The sequence below is a fragment of the Rissa tridactyla genome, chromosome 8 (genome assembly GCF_028500815.1).
Source record: "Rissa tridactyla isolate bRisTri1 chromosome 8, bRisTri1.patW.cur.20221130, whole genome shotgun sequence".
Taxonomy (NCBI): Eukaryota; Metazoa; Chordata; class Aves; order Charadriiformes; family Laridae; genus Rissa; species Rissa tridactyla.
The window spans coordinates 31,552,225-31,575,418 of record NC_071473.1 but is presented as its reverse complement, the minus strand read 5'-3'; the positions used below and the strand labels follow the sequence as shown (position 1 = coordinate 31,575,418).

Genomic DNA, 23,194 nt, shown 5'->3' with positions numbered 1-23,194 from the left:
CAGAAAAATGCCTTTATTAACCTTTTGCATCAGGATGGAGAACACCTAAGTAAATCTCTGACTAGTGGACGTGATCTGAGGTTAGAGCATAAAACCACCTGAATGTGAGCATACAAGGACTCTCTGCTGCCACAAAAGAGGCAGCTGCCACACAGGGGGGATGTCAACTGCAGGCTCCAGTTTACAAAAAATGCACCAGAACCCATTGTGCCCTACAAGACTACAGACCAGATTATGCTGAATCCTGGGTCCAGTTTTCAGTATAACCTGTCAAGAGAGATTGGCACCAAATGGAGGACATTTGGAATAAAGATAAGGTTTGGGAGGCAAGAAAACCCACACAGGCACAAGAGATACATTACCTGCCCACACATAAAAGGCTGCTACAAAAAGGAAGGGAATAAACCGTTCTTCATGTAGACACAGCACAAAATAAGGGGGTGATACAGCAGAAAATATTTAAGAAAGAAATTTAAGAAAAAGACTTTCTGATGGTAAGGTTCTTCTGACTGCTGATATGGCAAAATAAAGCCCCCAAACCCCAGAGATTAATTTATGAATTGTAGGTCAGCAGGACAATGTCAGTAAAAAGGGGGTAAGGTGGTACAACTTCTGTAACTAAACCTCTGAACAAACACTGTTGATAATGCAGATTGTCTTTTCTAGCTGTTTTCAACAGCAGTTAATTAGTACCTACTGCGATAGGATTGTTGCCTAAATTCCACTGTGCAATTTACTTCAAAATATATTAGTATCCTTTAACAATATAACAGATACCTCAATTTCATATTTAAGAAACATGTGTCCCTATATATTTCATATTACATTCTATATGCATTTAACAATTATGTCATGTAAAATTAATCTGAACCACCATTACATGCTTACCCATTATCTGTATATTCACTCTGCTTTTCTTGTAATTTTTCTTCTTTTAAAGCTTATAATAATTTTTAACCTGCCATTTCTTTATCAAACGAGTTAAAAAAAAAATTTCAACACACACTTCACATTGGACATACTTATTCCACGTTTATTGACTGCTAGGTGTTCTAAATTGTGTTCCAAACATCCAACTTAGAGCTTATAAAGAGCTCTTGCCATTTCAACTCTTGAGAGATGTCATCGGTCTTGACAACTGACTGATTTGGATCTCTAGCTACCGCTGGATGATTATATAAATCATGACAAAGATAGCTTTTTCTAATCTTCTGAAAATTATTAAGTTGTACAAACTCTTTCTGACACAGACTTTGCTATTTATCCACTGGTCTTAGATTCATGGTTTGGGAAGGCAAAGAAATACATTATATTGGAAGATACCCTTCCTAATGACCTTCTGACAGATGGGGGAAAGCTGAAAATCTTCCACACTTACAGTAGAGAGTCACTTTGTTAAAAAGCACTATTACAGTCAATTTATAACTTAAAAAGTTTATCAAGTTACCAGATAATGTTTTAATACAAGTCCTTAATACAAGTCCTTGTTTACATAGGACCAATTCTATTGTTTTTACTTCGGGTAATTTGGAGATGTATTTCTCCAAGGTAACAAAATTTTTCTACTAGTTCATACAAACCTAGTAGTTCATAGAAAACCTACCAGTTGATATAGATGACGGGCATGCACTGCTATTTACTACATTTCCCTAAGTGTCATAAAGACTAGACATACTATGGAGACCTTACAACATTTTGCTCATTCAACTTCAGTAAAAAAATAATCCCATAATGTTAGTAATTCCACAGAGTTTGTAAGAACAAAGATTTCAATGTTACAATACATCTACTGTGATGACAGTGTGTGCTCTTTGCTGATAAGCATGGGCAGATCACCAGGTTCACGTGTGCAGATTAACAAATGCAGATTAGCAGTGTTCTTTTGTACCGTACTGGAGCAGCTGCTGCATGATGGGGAGTACAAACTGTATTCCTCATCAGTCAGGGCGGTTTTGTCCCCTTGTTGCTGTGTGCATGTACTACACAGAGCTGGTAGAGAAGCTCTCCTTATGTTTACATGACAGACCCACACCTCCTGCTAAAAGTGACTCACTATTTTCCATAATAGGAAGAAAGCAGTGCTCTTAACCAACTAACGGCCTGCTACAACCATGAAAGATTTTTAGCTTTCCCCTATCCAGCCAGAAGGGTATTAAGATAGATTTCTCTTCACATAATTTAAATAAACTAACTGATGAAGAAATACCTTCTAGGTAGTCTATAAAATAATTCACAGATTCTTTTTTTTTTTTCTAAACAGCTTAGTTACTATACTCCAAAACATTCTTAACCTAGCAGTTCCTAAACACTTACTTAAACAACCTTTTCATATATTTAAAGAGATACAAAGAAAGTTTACGGCAGCAAACCAACAGCTGAACCACACTACTTAACAGTGCTGCTGAAACAGGAGGAAAGTGTTCTTAAACGGTGTCTAAGAAAATAGTATTTCTTTTAAGGTCAATGAAAATACTTCCTGACCTGTTTAAAAAGCATTTTCTACATGGTACCTGGCATTCTTCGCAGACTTGAATTCATACCACCTTTCTTTCATAATTTATACCTCCTTTTAACTGTTTTTCCTTGTTGGGCTTCAGGAGTGGGTTTTCTTTGGTCTGTTTTTCAGTTGTTCTTATTTTTTTATTTTAATTTTTTTATTAAACCACCACTCCCCTTTTTCTCCTCCCCCCCAAGGTTAACAGCAGCATAAGAAGGAACACTAACTGAGAATACAATCAGAAGCTCTTTGGTTCAAACTTCAGTTTGCTCAAGGCAGAAGAATACCAACTATTTTTTTCAGCCCTCACAGCACTTAGTGTTCCCTAATTAGCAAGGAAGTGAACAGGACAGACAGCCCTCAATAAAGATGCACTGCTTTATTTTCCCATGAAAGGCATGAGACTTGACTTTGGGAGGTACTACCTTCTCTTGAGATACGCGTTCACTGTATTTCCCGCCATCATTCCAACAGCAGCTGTTTGGTTTATTTAGTATATTATGTATCTCGACTGGAAGATGTGCTGCAATATTCTCTCCTCATTTTAATAAAAGACTAAATGCGATTGCCACAATTTTACATTAAAATAAACCTGGGAATGCGCCGCTATTTCTAAACATTGCCTACTACATTCACCTGGCAAAAGCAAACGTAAGGCCAGTTCTGTATAGAGCAGGGATTTCACTGCAGTTCTGAGAACAAGCTTTCAACGCAATACAAGCAGCACAGTCTTTTCAATAGCTCTGCAGAACTGAAATGAACCCTACAAGAGCTGTTAAAAGGAACAATCCAATTTTGTTATTTTCCATGCAAGGATTCTTAGCGACACAAATTTGAAATGCCAGCTACATTGCTAGAACCCTGAATAAGACCAAAATCCTACACAGATTTTTGTAGGGAAAGTTAAGGATGCAGGAAGAAAAAAAAATTCACAAAAATTAAAAGTAAAGCTAGAGAAATATAGAAGGCTTTCAGTTCTCTCTTTTGGGGAGAGTTGCAAACATGAAAGCAAGTGGACAGGATTAGTTTTTTTAGCGCTAGAGTTGCTGGAAAGGACCGGCAAAGAATTCCTACTTTGTATCCTTACAGACTTAACTTTGGTAGCTCTGCTATCTTTTGCATTAGTTGCTGCACTTAGTGCCCAAGTTGAGCAGACATTCTATGAAAACCTGAAGGATGTTGTAGAGGACTCTGTAGTTACCAAGTCTGCCAGAAATTTCTGATACAGATATCTACATTATCTTTTGGAGTTAATTCCTACCTCTATTTGTAGACAGTCCTTGTTAAACAGATTTCAAAACGGATGCTCTAAAAATAAATGTCTATTTTCTCCCACAAGAGATCTTTCTAATAAATAGTGGTCCTTTACTGCAATTTTTCTTTTCAGCTATTTGTAGGCTAAAATACATATGAATAAAAGTAAGCATAGAATAATCTAATTACATGATTTTATTTCATCTGCAGTTTCTTTTGATTAGCTCAGAGAAACACAGAAGTCACTCAATTTGACTGCAGCCAAGCTAATAATTTACAGTGCAAAAGAATGGCGTTAGTAGCAAGTAACCAGTTGTAGAGCTCAGTTTCAGAAAAGGGGCAGGCTTAGATTAAATACAATCTTCAGGCCCAGAAAATTACAGAAATAAAACCTTAGTATGACTCACACCAATAACCTGTATTTGTTTTGCACACGCTGAATTCTAGACAAACATACCGTAGAATGGATCCCAAGTCACCACTGCTATTTACATGAGACAGAAAAAAGGATTTTCTACATACAAGACAAACATAATTAACAACAAGCAGCAGGCAACACAAAATCCCCAGGCTATGAGTCAACATTAGCTGCATAAAATAGCTAACAGAACACCAAGTCAGAAGTTAAAATGGTAAGAACAGAATAAACGTCATGAAGAGTTATAGCAGTTACCACTACCAAGCACAAATTGGCACTCTGTGCTTGAGGAGCTTGGTAGCCACATTGTTTTACTATGTCAGATGCTTGTGCAATGCTGACTAAAGTGAGATGGTGTACCCAACACAAGAAAACCAGCAAAAACACTGGATCACTGTTTTCAAGCGATGAGAACCTTACAAGGAACGTGTGTGAAGAGATTAGTAAAACCAAGTGTCTACAGCAGAAATCACGTGCAAAAAAATATGGAACACCTAAAGATTACATTATCCCAGCTGAAAACCACAACTGACTGACTGGTTCTATGCGGCACATGAGACTCATTAGACTAAACTCTGGTTCTGTTTCACCACTATATTTGCTTATTATTTTAATGTTCTGTGAAACATAATACTATGCAAGATTCTTAAATATCACAAGTCAGTGAATATTAGCATCTGGTGTTTTAACTAACAAATTATGGTATCTATGGGCCAAAGTCAAGTAACTGCAAATTCTTCTTACATGTCCTCATCTAACAAGCAATTCACAATAGCACAGGAATGGAAACTTGTTACATCATGCCTAAAACCAGAAAAAAATTCTTCAGGGCAGAAGCCACATGTTATTTCTTTGTTCTATGAAGTGTTTAGTACACTTTTTGTTGCCTTGCAGAGTTAAAGGAATTCTACAGCATGAAAGTGCAGAGTTTGCAGCATGTAGCTGCAAGCTAACTGGGTGAGCTGCTGGAGTCCTTCATCAAGGATAAATACTCCACTGACGAGAGGGACTGTCATTTCAAATGAATGCAGTCTGTCAGAGACCAAAAATCTGGATTGCAGGATGAGTTAACCACTTACTGCCCACTGTCTTATCCAGAAAGAGCCGGATTCTGGCTATGAGTACAAAACTAGCACTATCAATCCCCCATTCTTTCACTTAAGTTTTGCTGGCTATGATTAACTTAGTACAGCACAAAAGAAAAACAAAACTGGTGCAAAAGTCCCAGGAATCACCTCTACTCCCTTCCCAGGGGATTCACTTCCATCAGCTCGGCTCTAGTCCTGTGAAGTGAGTAGCCCTTGGCAGGTGGGCTGCCGTAGTGCGAGCCTAGAGCCCATCTTCCAGTTAAGAAATTGAGTTCCCTGAGATGACTCCATAACACAAACCAGAAGTCCAGTAACTGGGAGAAATATGTCGGTTTGCCTCAAAAGTGGGCTCCTGATCAGTACTAAAAAGCTAATACAGGCATACCTAATTATACTTCAGTTATAGTCCAGATTCACAAACTGCTACAGAGAGAATTATGGCCAGACTTCCCCATAGAAGTCCTCTTCAAGGAAGAAAGTAATTTGCAGCTAACTGGATAAACAACTTGGATGATAGCACACTACTTTTTATATTAAAAACCCATACACATGAATTAAGTCTTGGAATTAGAGAGGTAACAATTTTTAATCCTGCCAGTTATTATGGACTTATTGCTGGGGTTTTGCGGCAGCCTCTGATTCAGTTCTCATCTTGGCTGACAATCATGGAAGCATATGGAGGATTTAAGTGTTTCTTGATTAATGACAGTACTTTTCAAAAATAATTATACATGGGTGTAAGTTTAAGGTAGCTGCTCAGCTGGTTGACATTTTTCTGCAACAGCATTTTTCCAAATTAGAGTTCAAATTTACACAAAATATACATTTTTTGATTGTATTATGCTTAGTATGCTTTTTATATTTTTTCCCGTATTGACAAGACGATACAAAGAAATATCTGAAATTATTGCACATTTTCCCGGAGGTAGTATTTATATAAAGGGTATTCACTAATCTTTTTCTAGTCACTAAATTTTACTTAAGAACTAAATATCTAAGACCACCTTTTCCCCGTCCCCCCCAGAAACCTTGCAAGATAGTTAACATTTTTGTTAAAGTGCTCTATCAATATACGACAATAAGGGTAGAAAAATAGATAAGTGATATTCTATAACATTACTGTGTGTGTACGCACAGCACACCTCCCAACACACAGTAGTTCCAAACAGGTATTTAAGATTTGACATTATTACCCCTCAAGCTTGACCCTGCCACGTTAGGGACAGAAACTGGGCAGTACAGAAGTCCGCACCTTGGGCAATGATGCAACTTCAGATTCCCTGCAGAGTATCAGACAGCAGAGAACTAAGATGCTGATTTTTTTATTCTTTTCCCCCAACAGCAGAAGTGCATTGCAGGGACTGTAGGGAGGGAAAGCACTTCTTAATTCCTCACTGAATCTGTTTATTCTTCCCGCCACTTGAGCCAAACTGAAAGAGATCACCAGCATATGAACACACAATGACCAGGCTGATTAAATATCAGTACTCTCATAAAAGGCTTGGACTTGTCACATTATTCAGTTGATATAAAATTATTGGCATAATGCAGAAACTTGTCTAGAAGTCTCTTCTGGTTTGTCCTGTAAGAACAGATATGTATGTTTTTTAAATGTAAAGACATCAAATATGTATACGAGAAAAAATATGAAAAAATCCAAATTGCCTTCTTCTTGTGTACCAGACATTTGAAGGTTTAAGTCATTTTGGTTTGTGAAATACATGTGAAATTTAAAAGATATAATTCAAAATTGAAATATAAAAATTAATCTTGACTTGAACAGATATGATACGCGTATCATATCTGGAAGCATTAAAATGAAATTATTGCATAATTATCAGAACCATGCTGTATTCTTAAGCTATTTCTGATTTCTATAGCCTGTCAAAATCTCACATGTGATTTCCATATAGAAGTGCATGCTTAAAACAGATTTATTTTTTTAAATGCAATTAGAACTTGCCAACTGAAATAAGTAGCTTTGCTCATACTGTTGCAACTTAGCTTTCATAAACCTTTTAAGCATCAGGTTAACTCCTTTTGTACTCCTAACCTGAAGCATAATTCTCAGGAGAAAAATACTCTGGTTCTTGCTTCAACACTGTTTCAATTACAAGCTCTAGACTGTTTCTGCGCTGTTTAAAGTCCAATGTATCAGAGCCAAGACCATACGAACTTCAACCTGGAGAGCAGTAATGGGGTATTTGGTTCTTCTGTGCCCTTACCGAAAATAAAGGCAACAGAATGATCCTATCAAATAGGAAAATTTAATGAAAATAAACATAGAATTACACTTTAATAGCTTGCAATACATAGAGAACAGAAATAGAGTATCACTGAATAGTTCTACAGTGTTATCACAAGATGCAATCTCTCATGAACGGACAGTTTAAGTTACAAGTTTTTAAATCAGAACAACACTAAAGAATAACCTAGCTTTCAATTTTACCAGTAAACCAAATACAAGACTTGTGAACAAACCAAACATAAGAAAGACTAAAACAAACCAGACCTCCACATAGACTTGCCCACACTACACAGGGGAGGCTTTAACAGAAGCCATTGTGCTTGTTACTGCGTGTTAAAGTCTGAAGTGCTTCTTTCTTAATCCCATTCCGCTGGAGGAAACTTATGTTTTATATATACATACACATATGTATGTATATACAGATATTGACACACAAACAAAAAACGTGCAGCTTCTCAAATTAGATACTAATGCAACTAAGTCAGTCATGACTCAAGGAAACTACCATCTATCCTGACCCCAGTGCATAAAGAAACACATCTATTTCCTAGACTTTAATAAGGTGCTTCCTAGAAAAAGGTTCAGTTCTCTCTATCTAAGAAACAGAGAAGGCCAAAATTTGACATGCCTGCTTTAGTAAGTAGTCACACATGAAGTAAATCAACAATTAATCACTACAGCCATCACTGCTACAAACATATAGTAAAAGGAGTTCCAAGTCTGTTGACCAGAGCCACATGCATTATAAAGTGCAAATAAAATTAAAACACTCTATACTCAAATCTCTTTCCATAGTTTCATTTTATAATATAACTCATCCTTTTTCAGCTATGGAAATGCAGTGCATCTGAGCAGATAACAATAGATGTCCTCTAACAAACACCAACATCTTTCCCCTATTTATGGGGAAGGCAGGCTAGCAAAGAGAAAGACTACCATACTATTTTTTTATTAAATTGCTCAGAATTAGATTTAACACAGGTTTAACACAATCTGGTCTACCAGAGGAATGTATGAGTTTATTACACATGCAAACCTTCTGTTCTACGTAATTGAAAAAGAAAAATCATTCCATGCTCTAAACCAGGATATACATCTTGCTTTGAATGACTTGTAGAAACTGTGACATATGGAATACTGGGAAGAGATACTGGGAGACATCATAGGGATAATTTTAAGACTAGGTCAATACTGCAACAGACAGATATGAAATTCTCTGCCAACTTTGCTAATTGCATAATAAGGAAAAAGGTTGAGACTTCCCAATTAAAATGTAGCTTTGCTGCTAGAAACTTGCATAGGGATATAAGCATGGCATGACAAATTAAAACTCTTGGGCTCAGAATATTAGTATTGAGATTACAGTTTCACAGACATTTTTTTGGTACCAACTGTTTTAGACATGGATGCCTTTCTGCCGAAGCCAGCTGTGTTTCCACTCTGGTGTTCCCTCTCATTGTCACAGCCCAGCTGTTTTTGAACTAACAAACATCAGCATCAGTGCACTCATCTGTTGCTGGTATTGGAGTGGGGACAAGTGACCTGGGCAGAGTAGGAGTCTGGGGATGTCAATTGTTATGACACTGATGCTTGAATAAATACTTACTGGACTATACCTAAACAATGCAGGCAAGAAAGGCACAAACACCCACTCAAGCACAGGGGAAATACAAAACTGCTACTGAAATGCATTTTAAGCAACATTAATTACTGAATTAAGGATCAGCAAACCAAACTAGAGAATACTAACACATTTTCTCAACTGACAACTCTGAAAAGAGATGCCCCTTAGTCTAGAAAGGGATCAAATGAAAAAATCAAATGGGAAACCTGTAGGCTCATAAATGCAAGTCAGTAACTTAATCTTCCTTCAGAGACAAGAACATAATTAAGTTTTGTAAAAACATGAACAGTCAGGAAGTTTGTTTCTTAACCTCTTAAATGCTGTGACTTCTGTGAACATGATAAACGCTTACTCCAAAACAACCTGTGATCGCTACAAGCGTCCTGCAGATTTTGTATCACTTCAGTATGTCTTTTATTTGCTATTCACAGCTGCTTTTACTAAAATGCCACTTCTTTGCTGAGCTCTCCTTTTTAAAAAGGATATCAAGATCAAAAAAGAGAGACTGGGAAAATGTCAAGTTATCTGCATTCACTGATCACAGCTCAACCATATGGAAAAAGTGTCTTGACTAGTTTTATTACTATTGTTGAAATATTTGTACCTTCAGATCGTAAGCATTCTATGAGCAGGAAAGAATTTTCAAATAAAAAAAAAAGAAAGTGGGTGTAAAGAAATTTGTCTTTATATCACAGTTACTGACTACTGCCACTTCTAAAAAACATTTGTGCAAACTAAGAGGCCTAATACTTCTTGGCAATATTGGATGGAATAAATAATGAATTACTATTTAGTAGCTTTGATATTGCACCTGTAAAGCCTCTGTAAATTGTCACTTGATACCAACCAATAAAATGAGAGACTCTCTAGTCATATTCTGCCTAATATTTGTTAGTCTTCTTGCATGTTAGTAAATACAAGCTGATGAAAAAACATAGCTGTATTAATTTTCACACACCCTCATTCTAGCAGCAGCTACAAGTCACTGACCATAAAAGTATTAAAGGACTTAAAATAGAGCAGTCAGACAACTCTACAGAGTAGATTCAAATAAAAAGACCCCAGGAAAACTAGACTGCAAAGTCCAGATTCAGCTAATGGATGACAGAAAACTTATAGATGTCCTTTCTCTATTAGACATTTTATTTCCTGTGTCCAATGTATTGTAATCTGAAAAGACCAGATTGTGCCATAAATATTGCCAAGTGTAGTAGGAACAGTAGTTAAATTAATCTCACAATAAAATTTGCTCATGATTTCAAATGAGCAAGCTTAAGTTCTGTATTAGAACAGATGTCAACTCAAACCTTTGCAGTCTCATACCATATGTTTACTTATTTTCTGTATCAAATATTAAACAATAAAAAGGTGAAAATAATTTTAAATACTTCAGTTTAAATATAGTTAAATCTTATTCTATCATACTGTCATTTTATAAACAGCCTAGAAGAAAGAATTGGCCACGTGTAGCCAGACAATTATGTTTTTTTTAAACTCAGCTCCAATGAAGGAAGAAAATCCAGGACTTAGGAGCTTAGTAATAGAATCATTCATCTGATGAACTTAAGTTTTAATTAGCAGTTGTATAAAGCAAAGACATATTATTAAGAGTTTCCATAGGAGAATATACCATTGTTGTGGTTTACATTGACTTAATATGTAACTGGCGACTATTGAATGAATTGCCTATGTCATCCAAACCTTTTTTTTTTTTTAAAGCTTTTAACCAAGAAATTTTATAAAGAAGAAAAAACCCCCAAACTTATTTTCAAACCACTTTTCCAACACAGAAATATTCACTGACAGTCAGTGTCATAAAACTGAAATCAAAGTGATCATATTGCCACTGTTCTATTTAAAAACGTAACACTTGGACTAAGTGGAATGGCAGGTGTTTTCAAGCATTAGTACAGAGTAAATACACCTGCACTGACATCTATGATGAGAATGAAAAGAAAAAAATCCAAAACAAAACAATCGTAAGCCTCCCAGTAATGAAGCACATTTAACTCTTGAGAAAACTATGCATATAATGATGCATGTTAAAAGACAGATAGGTGGTTATTTGGAGTACACAGAAGAACAGAAAAAGCGTAACATACAGGCTTTAAACACTCACCATCTGAATTGGCTTTTTGTGAAGATCTCGTTCAGTCACCAACTTTTCTTGGTCAGTGACATAAAGGCCTTTTTGTGCCAAGGCTTGTATAACAGCATCATGACCTAGAAGTGGTTTTGCAGCATCACTCTTGAGAATAAGGCTCCCAGCACGACAGTAGAGTTCTGCAGACAGCAGCAAGTTAACAACAGGTGGTTTAATGTGCTCCTGGTCATATTGGTCTGTGTAAAATGGTTCTCGTAGTTCTTCTGGAACATTTTCTTCAAAGACAACAAAAAAAAGTATTAGTATCAGAAAGGATATATACAGCATTAGGTTTTGGGTTTTTTTTTTTTTTTAACATGTATGAACTCAAAATTATGCTAAAGAAAGCATATTCAAGGGAAGGCCAGAGTCTTTACCAGTCATCATGATACAAAACACTTGGGAATATTGCATACAAATGTAACATTTGAACTATAAATAGAAACTTAAGAAAAATTCAAGAAGAGCTCCACACTGCAAAGGCCACACCAGAAGGCCAACCTGTGGTTTACAGCATCATTACTTTAAAATTTCTTGGCTTCTTCAAATACATGCCCAAACATTCTCATTTTCTTTGGCATAACATTATATAGGTCAGACATATAAAGGCAGAACACCACCCATTAAGACACAAAACTCTTTCTCTGTTACAGTAATAAAACGGAAATGGAATATTATATTTTAGCACAGAATAATTCAAGAAGAAGAGGGAAGCTTCCACTCAACAGCCTTCTAGGTTTCATATATGCAAGAGAAATTTGATTACTATACTACTTATTTAAAAGGTCATGCACGGAATGATGACAATCCAGCAGTTAAGCATAAATACATGGATGTTTTACTGGAATTAAAAAGAATGGAAAAAAAGGAAAAAAATTTATCAGTTTCCTCCTGACAAAATGGTGAATTCTTATTTGCCTATCTGTGTTACCGACTTCTCTTAAAATCATGGCTTTTCTCCTTTTTTCAATGAACTGGCTTAGCACCCACAGAAAGCTATGCAAGATTGTGTCAAATTTATGCTGAGTTCTTAACCCCAAAATTAGCATTCCAAGACAGTCTAACAGTTTTTACATATACATTACACAACGCAACACAGGCAGATTATAACTGTCTGCCACAAGAGTAATAGTTATAAATTAATTAAATATGGTACTAGATCAAATGAAATTAAATCACCAGTGAAGTGGAAAATAACTCAGATATGAGTTTCAGACTTCACATTTCTAGACATATGCACTGCAAAATGCTCCATTTTCTCCATGTAAGAATTTCGCTCTCCATTAGTGTAAAATTAGTTAAGCCAATAGAATTTATGGGATAAAGAGCATGTGATTCCTTTTCCTGAGCCCAAATGAAAAAGCCTATTTAATTGCTACAAGGAAAAAAGTGCGTAGGAAAACAGTGATGCAACTCTGGGTTCCTATCCCCTTTGCCTTCAGCTGGATAAATGGCTAAGCAGACAAGGTTTGAAGCAGAGGGTGGAGTAAACAGCCCAATACGGGTGGAGTAGGAGAGAGAGAGAAAAAACAGAACATGCCATCACAAGATAATGACAGATTATCTTCTTCCTCATACATATTCTATTGCAGCTCATGTGCTTCCATTATGGGCTTTGGAAGAAGAGCTTGCTGCCTCTAGCTGTGAAAGGAGAAGATATGCATTACAGGGTGCTAAAAGAGAAAGAAATACTAACACATACTTTCTTAAATGTCATAAGGACGGTAAAAAAGGATAAGATACCACTTCTTATTTGCCAATTCAGAACAGCAAGGGGAAGAGAGGTATGGTTTATCATTTGCTTAAACCAGAAGCCTAAATTTGGCTAGAAATGCTGACAGCTCTGCTTTAGAATACAGATCAAAATATAGTCAGTAAAACTAACTTGCCCTTTAAAATGCAAGCCTAATGCCTAACAACATTACTTTTTTTAGAAGAGAATAATAAAACTACTGACAAAAAAAAAATCTACCAATGTCAGGCAATGATATTGCAATCTTCTCTTGCTACTTCTCTGCCTCACTTGCTGACTCCATAGGACCTACAGTCATCTGCTACTATAAAAAGCACCGATAATTAAGGAACACTATAAACTGCTAGGTACCTGCCTCCCTAGGTATTATTTCCATCTATCTCAATTCTACCTGTCCTTCTTTCTTCTCCCTGTTTGTACATACGTTGACTATTTAAATATTAAGCTCATTATTTCTGAAGTCCCCCAAGATCCATCTCCACCTCGGTATCAGGAGCTCAATCCTCCTCATGACTTTATCCTATATAATTCCAAAAGCCAACTTTGAAAGCATCTTCACACTATTTCCTCAAACTAGAGAGGATTAGAAGACATTTTTTGTCAATATCTCACAATGCATTGGCAGCAAATTCTGCCTTTTTTTTTTTTTGGGGGGGGGGGGGGGGGGGGGGGAAGACCCCACCAAAAAAAAAACCCAAAACACACACACACATTTTTGAATCACATGGGAAGTTAGATGGGGCAGGGGGGCATAGGGAGGAAGAGAGAAAGCCATTTGTAATTTCTTAGAAGACCTAAAAAAAGCCTCATTCCCATATGAGAAAATACCTCTTGAGGCAAGCGCAGTAAGCTACGCACAAACAGAAGTCACATACTCTGTTTTAGACTCACTAAAGACAAAGACAGGTTTCAAGTCTGAAAATCTGTGCCAGAAGAGAAATACAAAGACAGGAAACAACAAACCCATTGCCTGTCAATGAGTAATTTCTCATCTTCTGTACCACTGAAAGAGACCCTAAAGTAACAAGATAAGATGCAATAAATGCATTTATCATGAAAGAACGATACCCACTACTGGGGTTAATAATAAAAAAAACCCCACAATACACTAAAAAAAAAAAAAGATAAAGATTATAACTATCAAAGGCAAATAGAATTATTTATAAAGGATATTTCTGCTTCTGAAAAATACAGCAAAAGACAAAATGAGATGTATGCCATTTCTTTTACTTCACTGGTGTTCACAAAAATAAATCTGGAATAGAAACTTATTGTATTCATAAAAATAAAATACGAAAATAAATTTGTTGGAGAAATAGAATACAGAAACAACATGCTAGGAAGAGAAACTGTGACTACAGACATAATCTGAATTTATAAAAACAAAACCAACAAAACATGTGAAGGCATAGAAATAAGGAATCCCTTCTGTAACAAGATCAGAAGTCTTCACAAAAATTCCTGTCAAGAGTTCCCTTTGCACAGACAGAAACACATGCACTTTTCCCCATTTATAACGTGTATCAAATTGTTTGATATCAGAGTGGATCTCAATAGAAGATTAAAACTGTGTTCTCATTTTTGTTATAGTTTAAAAAAAAAAAAAAAGGCACAGCAGCTAGACATAGAGGAAACTCCTCCTGTTACTGATCTCAACAGCCCTTCCAGAATCGGCATGCCTCTGTTGCCTCTGCAGTCCTGCGGAGGGGAATTTCAAGGCTACATCCAGTTCTCAGCAGATTACCAGAACAACCAACAGGGACAAAGCCTTTATTAACAATTCTGTCAGGATTGGAGATTGTTAAACAGCTCTGTTAGAGGAAAATCTTAAAACTAATCCCCAGTATGTGCATTTTACCAGTCCATTTCCTTTGCCCAGCTGACAAGAGTCTTTCAAGATTAAACGAACAGTTTTAAAATAAATACGTTGCTGCAAATACTGCCATAAAGCACGATTTCACCTTGAAATTCGTGGCAAAGTACATCAATTATTTGAGAGATATATATCAGGGACACCGAGTTCAGGGAGTTGAGCACATGAAATATGGATGAGACCAAGGGGAGTGGGTGTATTTCTGCTGGAGAGGCAATGGGAAGATCAACCACGCTCTTCCAACACCCAACAGGCAGGTTTCAGAAACATGGACTTGGACTAGGCACTGAGATGACACACGGCAGCTGTCACAAGGGAAATTTCAACTGGATAGGAGTAAAAAAATTCTTCACAACGAGAGCAGCAGAGCACAGCCACAGGTTGCCTGGGGACCCAAGTGCGAAACCACCATCCACAAGCACTTTCAAAACTCATGTGGACAAGGCCCTGAGAAACCCCTCCTAACTTTGAAGCTGGCTCTTCTTGGAGCAGGAGGTTAAACTAGATGATCTCCAGAGATGGCTGACACCCTATTTTTTTCCTAAAATCGTCAACAGGACCACAGGTTTCAATTCTGGAAATCTCTCCTTGATATGGATTTTAAAAAAAAAAAATAAATTGACATTTTGAATTTTGTAAACATTTAACTGTGAAAAGAATAAATGAAGCTAATGTACAAGTTCAACACACAGGGAAAAGAACAAAAAGCAAGTACCACATTAGCCCAAAACAATAACATAAATTTAAGAATCAGGCTAACTTTAAAACAGTATTCATTATACCTTCAGGTAATTTTTCCATAAATTATAATGAACTCAAAAGTCCTGCAGACGCTCTCTTTAGAGAAAAAAAAATAAAATAATGAAAGGACTTATTCCAAACTTTTAAGCAAACAAGGGATTATTATTTCTCCCAGCCCTGAGATAGAATTGCAACTTAACTTTCCATTTAAACAGACCATTTTAAAGGGAAGGAATCATCTAAAAATAATTCATGACTCCCGCCCCTGAATTTACCTTTAAAAGCTATTTTATAAACGAAACTCTCTGCTCAGGTAAGCATAGTTACTCCCTGGAGGATAGTATGAATTCCTCCTTCGGAAAAACTTACTTGTATTAATGTGAAAAGTCTACACTTTCTTTAAAACCCAAAATGTTTTTTTCTAAAGTTTCCAGACTTCCACACAGATGAATACAATCCTTTGAGTGACATGACTATTGAGTTTTTCACGTTTATAAGAGTGAAGAATTCCAGCTTTATGAATGTTTGTATTACAGAAGTCCAAAACCTTAGAAGTCTTTGTCAACAATGTCTTTTTTTTTTTTTATTCCTAAGGATAACATAAATAATTTAAAATACTTCACCATGGGCTTTCTCGTTAAAATAGACACCATTTTTGGGAGCCACAAGGCCACATTAAGCCTCAGCCTAGAAAACTTACATCTCTACAGGTTACTGACGTCAATCAATAAAGATGTCAAGAAAAAAAACCCAATATTTGTAGAAGACTAAGATTTAATATAGAGTTATCTCATGAAAATTCTGACTAATACCTTTAATCACTTCCTAGTGCAAATCAGTAGATGAATTTATGCCAAATCTTAATGGACTCAATTACTTGACATTCTTCTGCAGAACAGCAAAGGTATGCTTTTGCCATAAGGTAAAGTGTTAAGTTACTTCCTCCAGACTCCCACATGCCAACATGGGTTCTGGTGCCACATTTGCCATTTGGGCACAAGAGAGCAGAGCTTGCATGGAAGTCGAGAGTCTGAGGACTGAGAACCGGTCAGAGAAGCATGTTTTATATTATTATTTGCTTTTGATAAATTTTTGTAGCTGCCTCAGTAGAAGGGGGAGACATTTCAATTTGCTATTTTATATTGGAGAAACCTTCAAGGACTCTGATGAATATTCCAGGTTTAAGATTTACAGCAGATTAGTAATCCATGGATCAAACTGATGCTACTGAAAAAAGAAAAATGATGAAACAAGACTTTTAATCAGGAAGCGGAAAATGAAATAAGACAGTTGATATAAAAAAAGAACTTTTACTTTTTGGTTTGTTGAATCAGTCTGCCACTTACATCGTCCTTGGCTAGCAGGCATAAACCATGCTCCTGCCTAGGGGCAAGTATCTAAAAGGTCAACCTCTATAAGTTTATGCCAGACTGAATTTCAGTATCACAATTCTTAATTTTGTCCACCTAACTAAACTGAACTTGAGAGATTCTTGCATTTACCATCACAGAAGTACCACGAATGAACAGACCCGACCCTCCCATCTCTAGATGCCACAAAAATTGACCATTATCCACTGCTTTGACAGCAGTTCTGTACTTATAAGGGATTTCTTATTAAAAAAAACAAACAACCAAAACCAATAAAAAACCCAACCAAAAGCCAAAACACAAAAACATCCAAGGAAAAAAACATGCACAAGATCTACCTTCATAGCCCACCCAGATTTCAGTTTCTTTTTGAGCACTGAGAATCACATAAGAAATGCTCTACTGGCTCACACTAATTATCTATCCCGTCCAATATTCTGCTTTCAGTAGCATGACAGGAAGCGCTACTCACAAAGCATACAGCATTTGTCTGGTAGGGGCATTTCCTATCAAAATGGGAAAGTTCAGCATCTATTTTACTAATACCTGCATATTAATTCAGGTTTTGATAAACAAGAGAGTGACTTAGAATTAACCCTGGCAATAAAGGTGTCAATTCTATTAGCATAAATGCCTTCAGAACTTATTTTTAGGAAAGGTAAGGAATAAGAAATATAAAGATAATAGTGTAGTTATAATCCCACCTCACTCAGTGAGCACCCTGATGACTGTAATCAAGTCAAGATATGATTTAAATAGTTGATGGAATAGGGCGAAAAATTGTTCCAGAAATGTAGAGATAAACATTTATCTCTTGAATTATTATAAGACTTCATAAACCAAAGAAAATTTTTTGCCAGACATAACTAGATAGACATGAGCTGATACATCTGCTTCGGTGTCTGGCTTACAGGTTCTCTTAGTTTAAGACTGCTTCTAATTGGAAAAAAAACAACAACACACACACAAACCACCACAAAGGAAACAGCTAGAGCTATCCAACTCTTACATTAGGCAAATAGATTTCAAACACTACATTTCAACTCTGTAGCAAAAAGGTTTATTACTACCACGCGATCCAGTAATAATGTATTGTCCAAGGGGCAAAAAAAGAAAAGCGGGGGGGAGTGGGAGAAGGGAAGAACTTAATCTATTTTTCTTGCAAAATCTTGAAGGTTTTTAATTCCCAGTCCTGTTTTCCAGAATGATCAGCAAAAGCCTTCATTCAGAGCCCTGGGTTTACCAAAGCAAGTAGTTAAAAATTATTAGTTTCAGGAGTGAAAATGTATCCAGATTTGCTCATTAAAATCTACCAGCAAGCTATAGAAATGAAATTACATAACATCTCATACCAAGAAGTGAGAAGTTCCTGATTAACATCATATAAATACTCTTTCAAGTTTGGATGAGAGCCACCTTTAAACATGGAGTCACTAAAGTACCCCAACAGATTACCCTAAATAACAAAGGGGGGAGCAGGGGGGGAAGTTAAAATATATCTGCAGCAGTAACTGCAATGATGGTCAAAAATACAGAAGAGAAACCAAGCACAGGTAGAAGAAGAAATATATTTCATCTCATCGCCTGCCATAGGTGAGCATTTGGCTATAGTCTCTTCATCAGATCTGTTACATTCTGCAGACAGGCACTTCAGCTGCAAAGACAAATAGGCTCAGAATAGGTTCAATGACATGAAGTCACTGAAAGAACAGATTATAAACTACCCAACCTGAAGTCTACCACGTACTAAGAATCCTGACAACTGTTAACTAATTAATTCACCTTCCTGTACTTTTGTACATGTGACCTACAACCTCAGATGACTTTGCCAAACCTAATAGATCCAGAACCTCACAGAGTTTTATTTATTTATTTTAAGAAGTGATCTACGGTCAAACCATGTCTTAAATGCGTTATACAGAAAGGAGTGATAGGATCAACTTCTAAGTAGACCATCTCTGTAGATGATCAACTGATTTTAGTAGCACTGATCAAAGTATCAATTTGTCAGCAACTATTTTAGAGAGGTAATGGAAAGGAATCTATTAAAAAAAATTCCTTGCAAGAATCTCAAACATTTGCTTTTATACTCCAAACTCTCGTGCAACTTCTGCTAGCTGCCATACTAGGTAAAGTAAAGAAATTAGGTCTGCTAGGAAAACATTAAAACATGTTCTGGCCTGCAACACTCAACATAACAGATGAGAGTATTTAGTTAAAACTTGTTTCTGTCAGATACACAATGTTCATTTCCTCCCTTCATGGTTCTACTGGCAACATCTGCAAACAGCAGTAAGTAGCGGCATATGAATTCTGAAAATATTAATCATCAGGAGAAAGCTATTTTTAAGTTTCTTGGGTAATGTTTAGCTGCAGATGATGCAATTTGTAATCTATTGCTTCAGACACCTATAAAGGATAAATGTAATGTCAAAAGATTGATGGACTATTTTATTTTGACTGCAAAAACTCAACAATGTTTAGGACAACCACTCAGACTTGTGCAGCTTTTATTAGGTTTTTTGTTTATTCCTGTCAAAAAACCCTCATGTTAAACCAGTGAAATTTATTACTGTAGCAGGATAATATGTCGTATGGATAGTAGAACTGCAACAGATTTAATTTGACTTTAAAATCATTCCCATAACTTTCCAGAAATTATACATGTCAGAGATAGTCTTAACTTAGGAACTAAAAATTGGATGCAAAGCTGTCTGAAAGACAATTTTCCAAGAGTACTCAGAGGTCCCCTATGAAATGGGAAGAACATGTACTTCAAGGTCCAAGAATTAGTATTTTCATTCATACTGGCTAAGGTTCTAGAGAAGCCATTCCAAAATACAGAGGGATTGAAAGCATTTTGGAGGACTACAATATAATTCAAGATGATTGTGATAAGTGGAAAAGTGGTTTGAAAATGGGCTGCAGTTATATAAGTATAGCTGCAAAGCAGGAACCTACAACTGTACAATTACAAGATGGGAACAACTGAGTAGGCAGCAGTTCTGCAGGGATGCAGATATGGAGCTATAGTGAATCACAGACTGAATGAGTCAACAATTCTAGGCTGATGTAAAAATGACAAACATCATATTCTAGTGAATAAATGAGAGTATTATTGGTTGGAAAGATGAAGTAATTTTTCAAGTCTACCCTGTACTGGTAAGGGTTTAGCTGGACCATTAGATCTAGATTTAAGTACAGAATTCATGCAAAACCAACCACAGAAAAAATACAGGGGAAAATACAACAACAAAAAGCAAACAAACAAAAAAAACCCCCAAACAAACCACAACAAAAATATAGAGTCCAAAAAAACTTGACTTACAAAAGTAAAGTTGGAAAAAGTCTGTTTTGTCCACACAGCAGAACAGAAAGGAGACACTCTTTATTATGTGGAAGGTGTGATAAAGAGATAAGGCGCCCACCATTCTCAGATCCACCGGGAAAAGACGTAATGGGTTTACAGTGTAGCAAAAGACATCAAGATTATTACGCTGTTCTAACATCTAGAGATAAATAAGGATTCAAACTGACTAGCAGACATACCATGGAATCTCTGTAATTACAGATTTTCAAAAAACAGGCTAAACAAACATCTGTCAGGAACGATGTATATTTAGCTCAGCCTGTCCTTAGGACTGTGGATGGATAACAAATTTTCCATCCACATTTTCTATGACTACAGTAGGGTGAGAAGACGAAAATTCGACACTCCAAAATAATGAAATCTACTTCTGTTGTTTTAGAAATAGAAAGGATACAGAGCAACACAACATCAAGACCTTTTTAAAATTATTCCTATGAAGTTTTACTTTTGTACATTTACTTTGTATACTTTTAAGTTGAAGCATATAACACTAATACAGTTCAAACACTCCTCTGGAAAGCATTTTTTCTATACAGAAATGGTTAAATCGCAGGATTGAGTGTTAAAGCTGAAATTGAACATTTGCAGATTTAATTTCTAAGGTCAAACAATTCCACTTTCATACTTCACACTTTTTGTTCATTTTTCACCCCTTTCAGTTACTCTAAGTTGTGTCACTGAAATCATTTGCTTATCACAGAACATTTAACCTGACCCCTCCTAACACTGACATTTTCTTGCAGCAAAACATCAAGGCACAAAATCCTACACTCCCTCAACACTTAAACATGAATGCTGTCTCCAATTAGTATGTCTTAAAAAATTCTTCATACAAGATGTCTTCAACATGTTAGTACACTCTTACTCTCGTAAGACACCTTATTAATAAGCCAACTTACTTTGATTTCCCCGTGTTGTGGGCCAGACTCCATTCTTGCAGCCTCACTGAGAACAACAGCAATACACAATTGGTGTCTCAGTTTTTGGATGCAGGTATCAATCAGAAGTCACTACTAAATGTTAATGAACAGTACCTATTTCAAACTCTTTTTTCAAGAGAGAATTCCCTTCACAACACCAAGCCAAGCTGCATCCACAATTTTGATTGTATTAAAATATGCTTTTAAGAATGTGAAATATGTCTACTGAAAGATGTGCCCATTTGATATATAAAGATTTAGATTTCTTCAATGGATACGTGACTGCAACAACTTATGCTTTTCACTAATTAAAATTAATGGCATTAATTTATTTTGGGGGGGGGGGTGGAATCCTTGCTCAGCCCACTTAAGGAATTCCAACATTTCACGGATTAAAAAAAGAAATTAAATGTGGCATCCATAAACACACTAATCATCCTTTGTACAAATGTATATAGCAATAGTTAGAAGACACAACTGAGGTTGTGATCTACTCCAAAGAACTGAAATAATTTAATAAACCCAAATTTCCTTCCTTCTTGGAAAAGGTGAAGGTCAGTTCTTCTGTTTCACTTCAAGTATAAAGGAAGTGTTTGTATTGCAGATATGCAAGGCCTGTATACTGTTTTTCCCTACTTCAGCCACACACTCTTCTTTGAGGCTATTAGTGATACTAACCTAGTGGAAGAACTGTGAGATCAGAAATACTACAACTGTGTACGTTTACCTCTCTTCCTACTGGTACATTATGAGTATTTAGAGGGCAGATGGAGCAATTATCTCCTCTAATCATCTTTCATTTGTGCATCTCAGAACAACCACAGTAATGAGGAAAAACATAAAGGAATTTGTTTTGGATCACACTTTCTATGGGAAGTTGCAAAAAAGTACCCTGCAAGTTGCTTTATACATCCAGTAGAAACCCAACTAATATAAACCAAGACACTTCAACCACAGGCTGCAAATTTGTCAAACTCCAATAGAAAAAGGTTTTCAGGTTAGAATGCTGGGTTATATAATTGCACAAGCCCTGTACACTCAGAGTCTCATGAGTAAAGCCTATAGAACCAAGCTACCTAAAAAGATAACGATCTCTGAAGATGTTGAATCAAGTACTTCTGAGAATTTTCACTACTGTTTTACCTCTCATGTCTGCAGAGCTAATGAAGCCATATATAAAAATATTACATACTTTCCCATATTTCACAAAGGAAAATAAACATATTTATATGGAAACAATATTTTGATCTTTTTCTTTCTAAAGTGACGAACACACACTTTATTGCAGCAGCTGCTGACCTTACTGAAATTTCACTAGGTTCAACCTCTTTGAACATAGATTTTTGGAAGCATCACATCAAATATCGTCAGTTCCCAGAGTCATAGTAAAAGTACACCTTTAACCCTGTTCAAATACATAACAATGCTCTGGCCCTAAATGCAAAAGGTGCAAAATTCCAGAAGAAGGGACCTTTTCCTGTTATTCCACAAAGAAGAGGGGTAAAAAATATTGACTGTTAATATCCAACTCACCTTTCAAAGAAAACCCCTATTTTCAATCCAGAGAAAATTAAGTGATTAATATACTACACCTATATTTAAAAAAAAAAAAACCCAGCTTGGTAAATTTTCAGAATGCTTCCCTCAGAAGACCTCTGTAAGTCTGGTATTCCTCAAGGCCCAACAATATCCCTGTCACAGAATAATAGGTCTGGTATTCCTCAAGGCCCAGGTTTTCAAAGACAGAGCAGTAATGCCTTTCGGAGGCATTACAATCAATTCCACTTACGCTTACAGGCAAAGAGAGCCTTCCGTATTGTGCAGGCCAGAGCCTGGCATTAAACGCTCTTTTTCCTGAAACCCTTCTTACTGCTTAACCACTCAAATGGCTACAG

At 36.3% G+C, this 23,194-nt stretch overlaps 1 protein-coding gene across 4 annotated transcripts in view; it reads right to left on the bottom strand.

The window, feature by feature from the left end:
- The window catches only part of CAMSAP2 (calmodulin regulated spectrin associated protein family member 2), a 92,177-nt gene that overhangs the window by 67,719 nt on the left and 1,264 nt on the right, over nt 1–23,194 (bottom strand). For all 4 annotated transcript variants that reach the window (XM_054213311.1, XM_054213312.1, XM_054213313.1 and 1 more), the window contains exon 2: nt 11,249–11,508. In XM_054213311.1, coding sequence (XP_054069286.1) covers nt 11,249–11,508 — 260 coding nt within the window. The remainder of the gene's footprint in view (nt 1–11,248; nt 11,509–23,194) is intronic.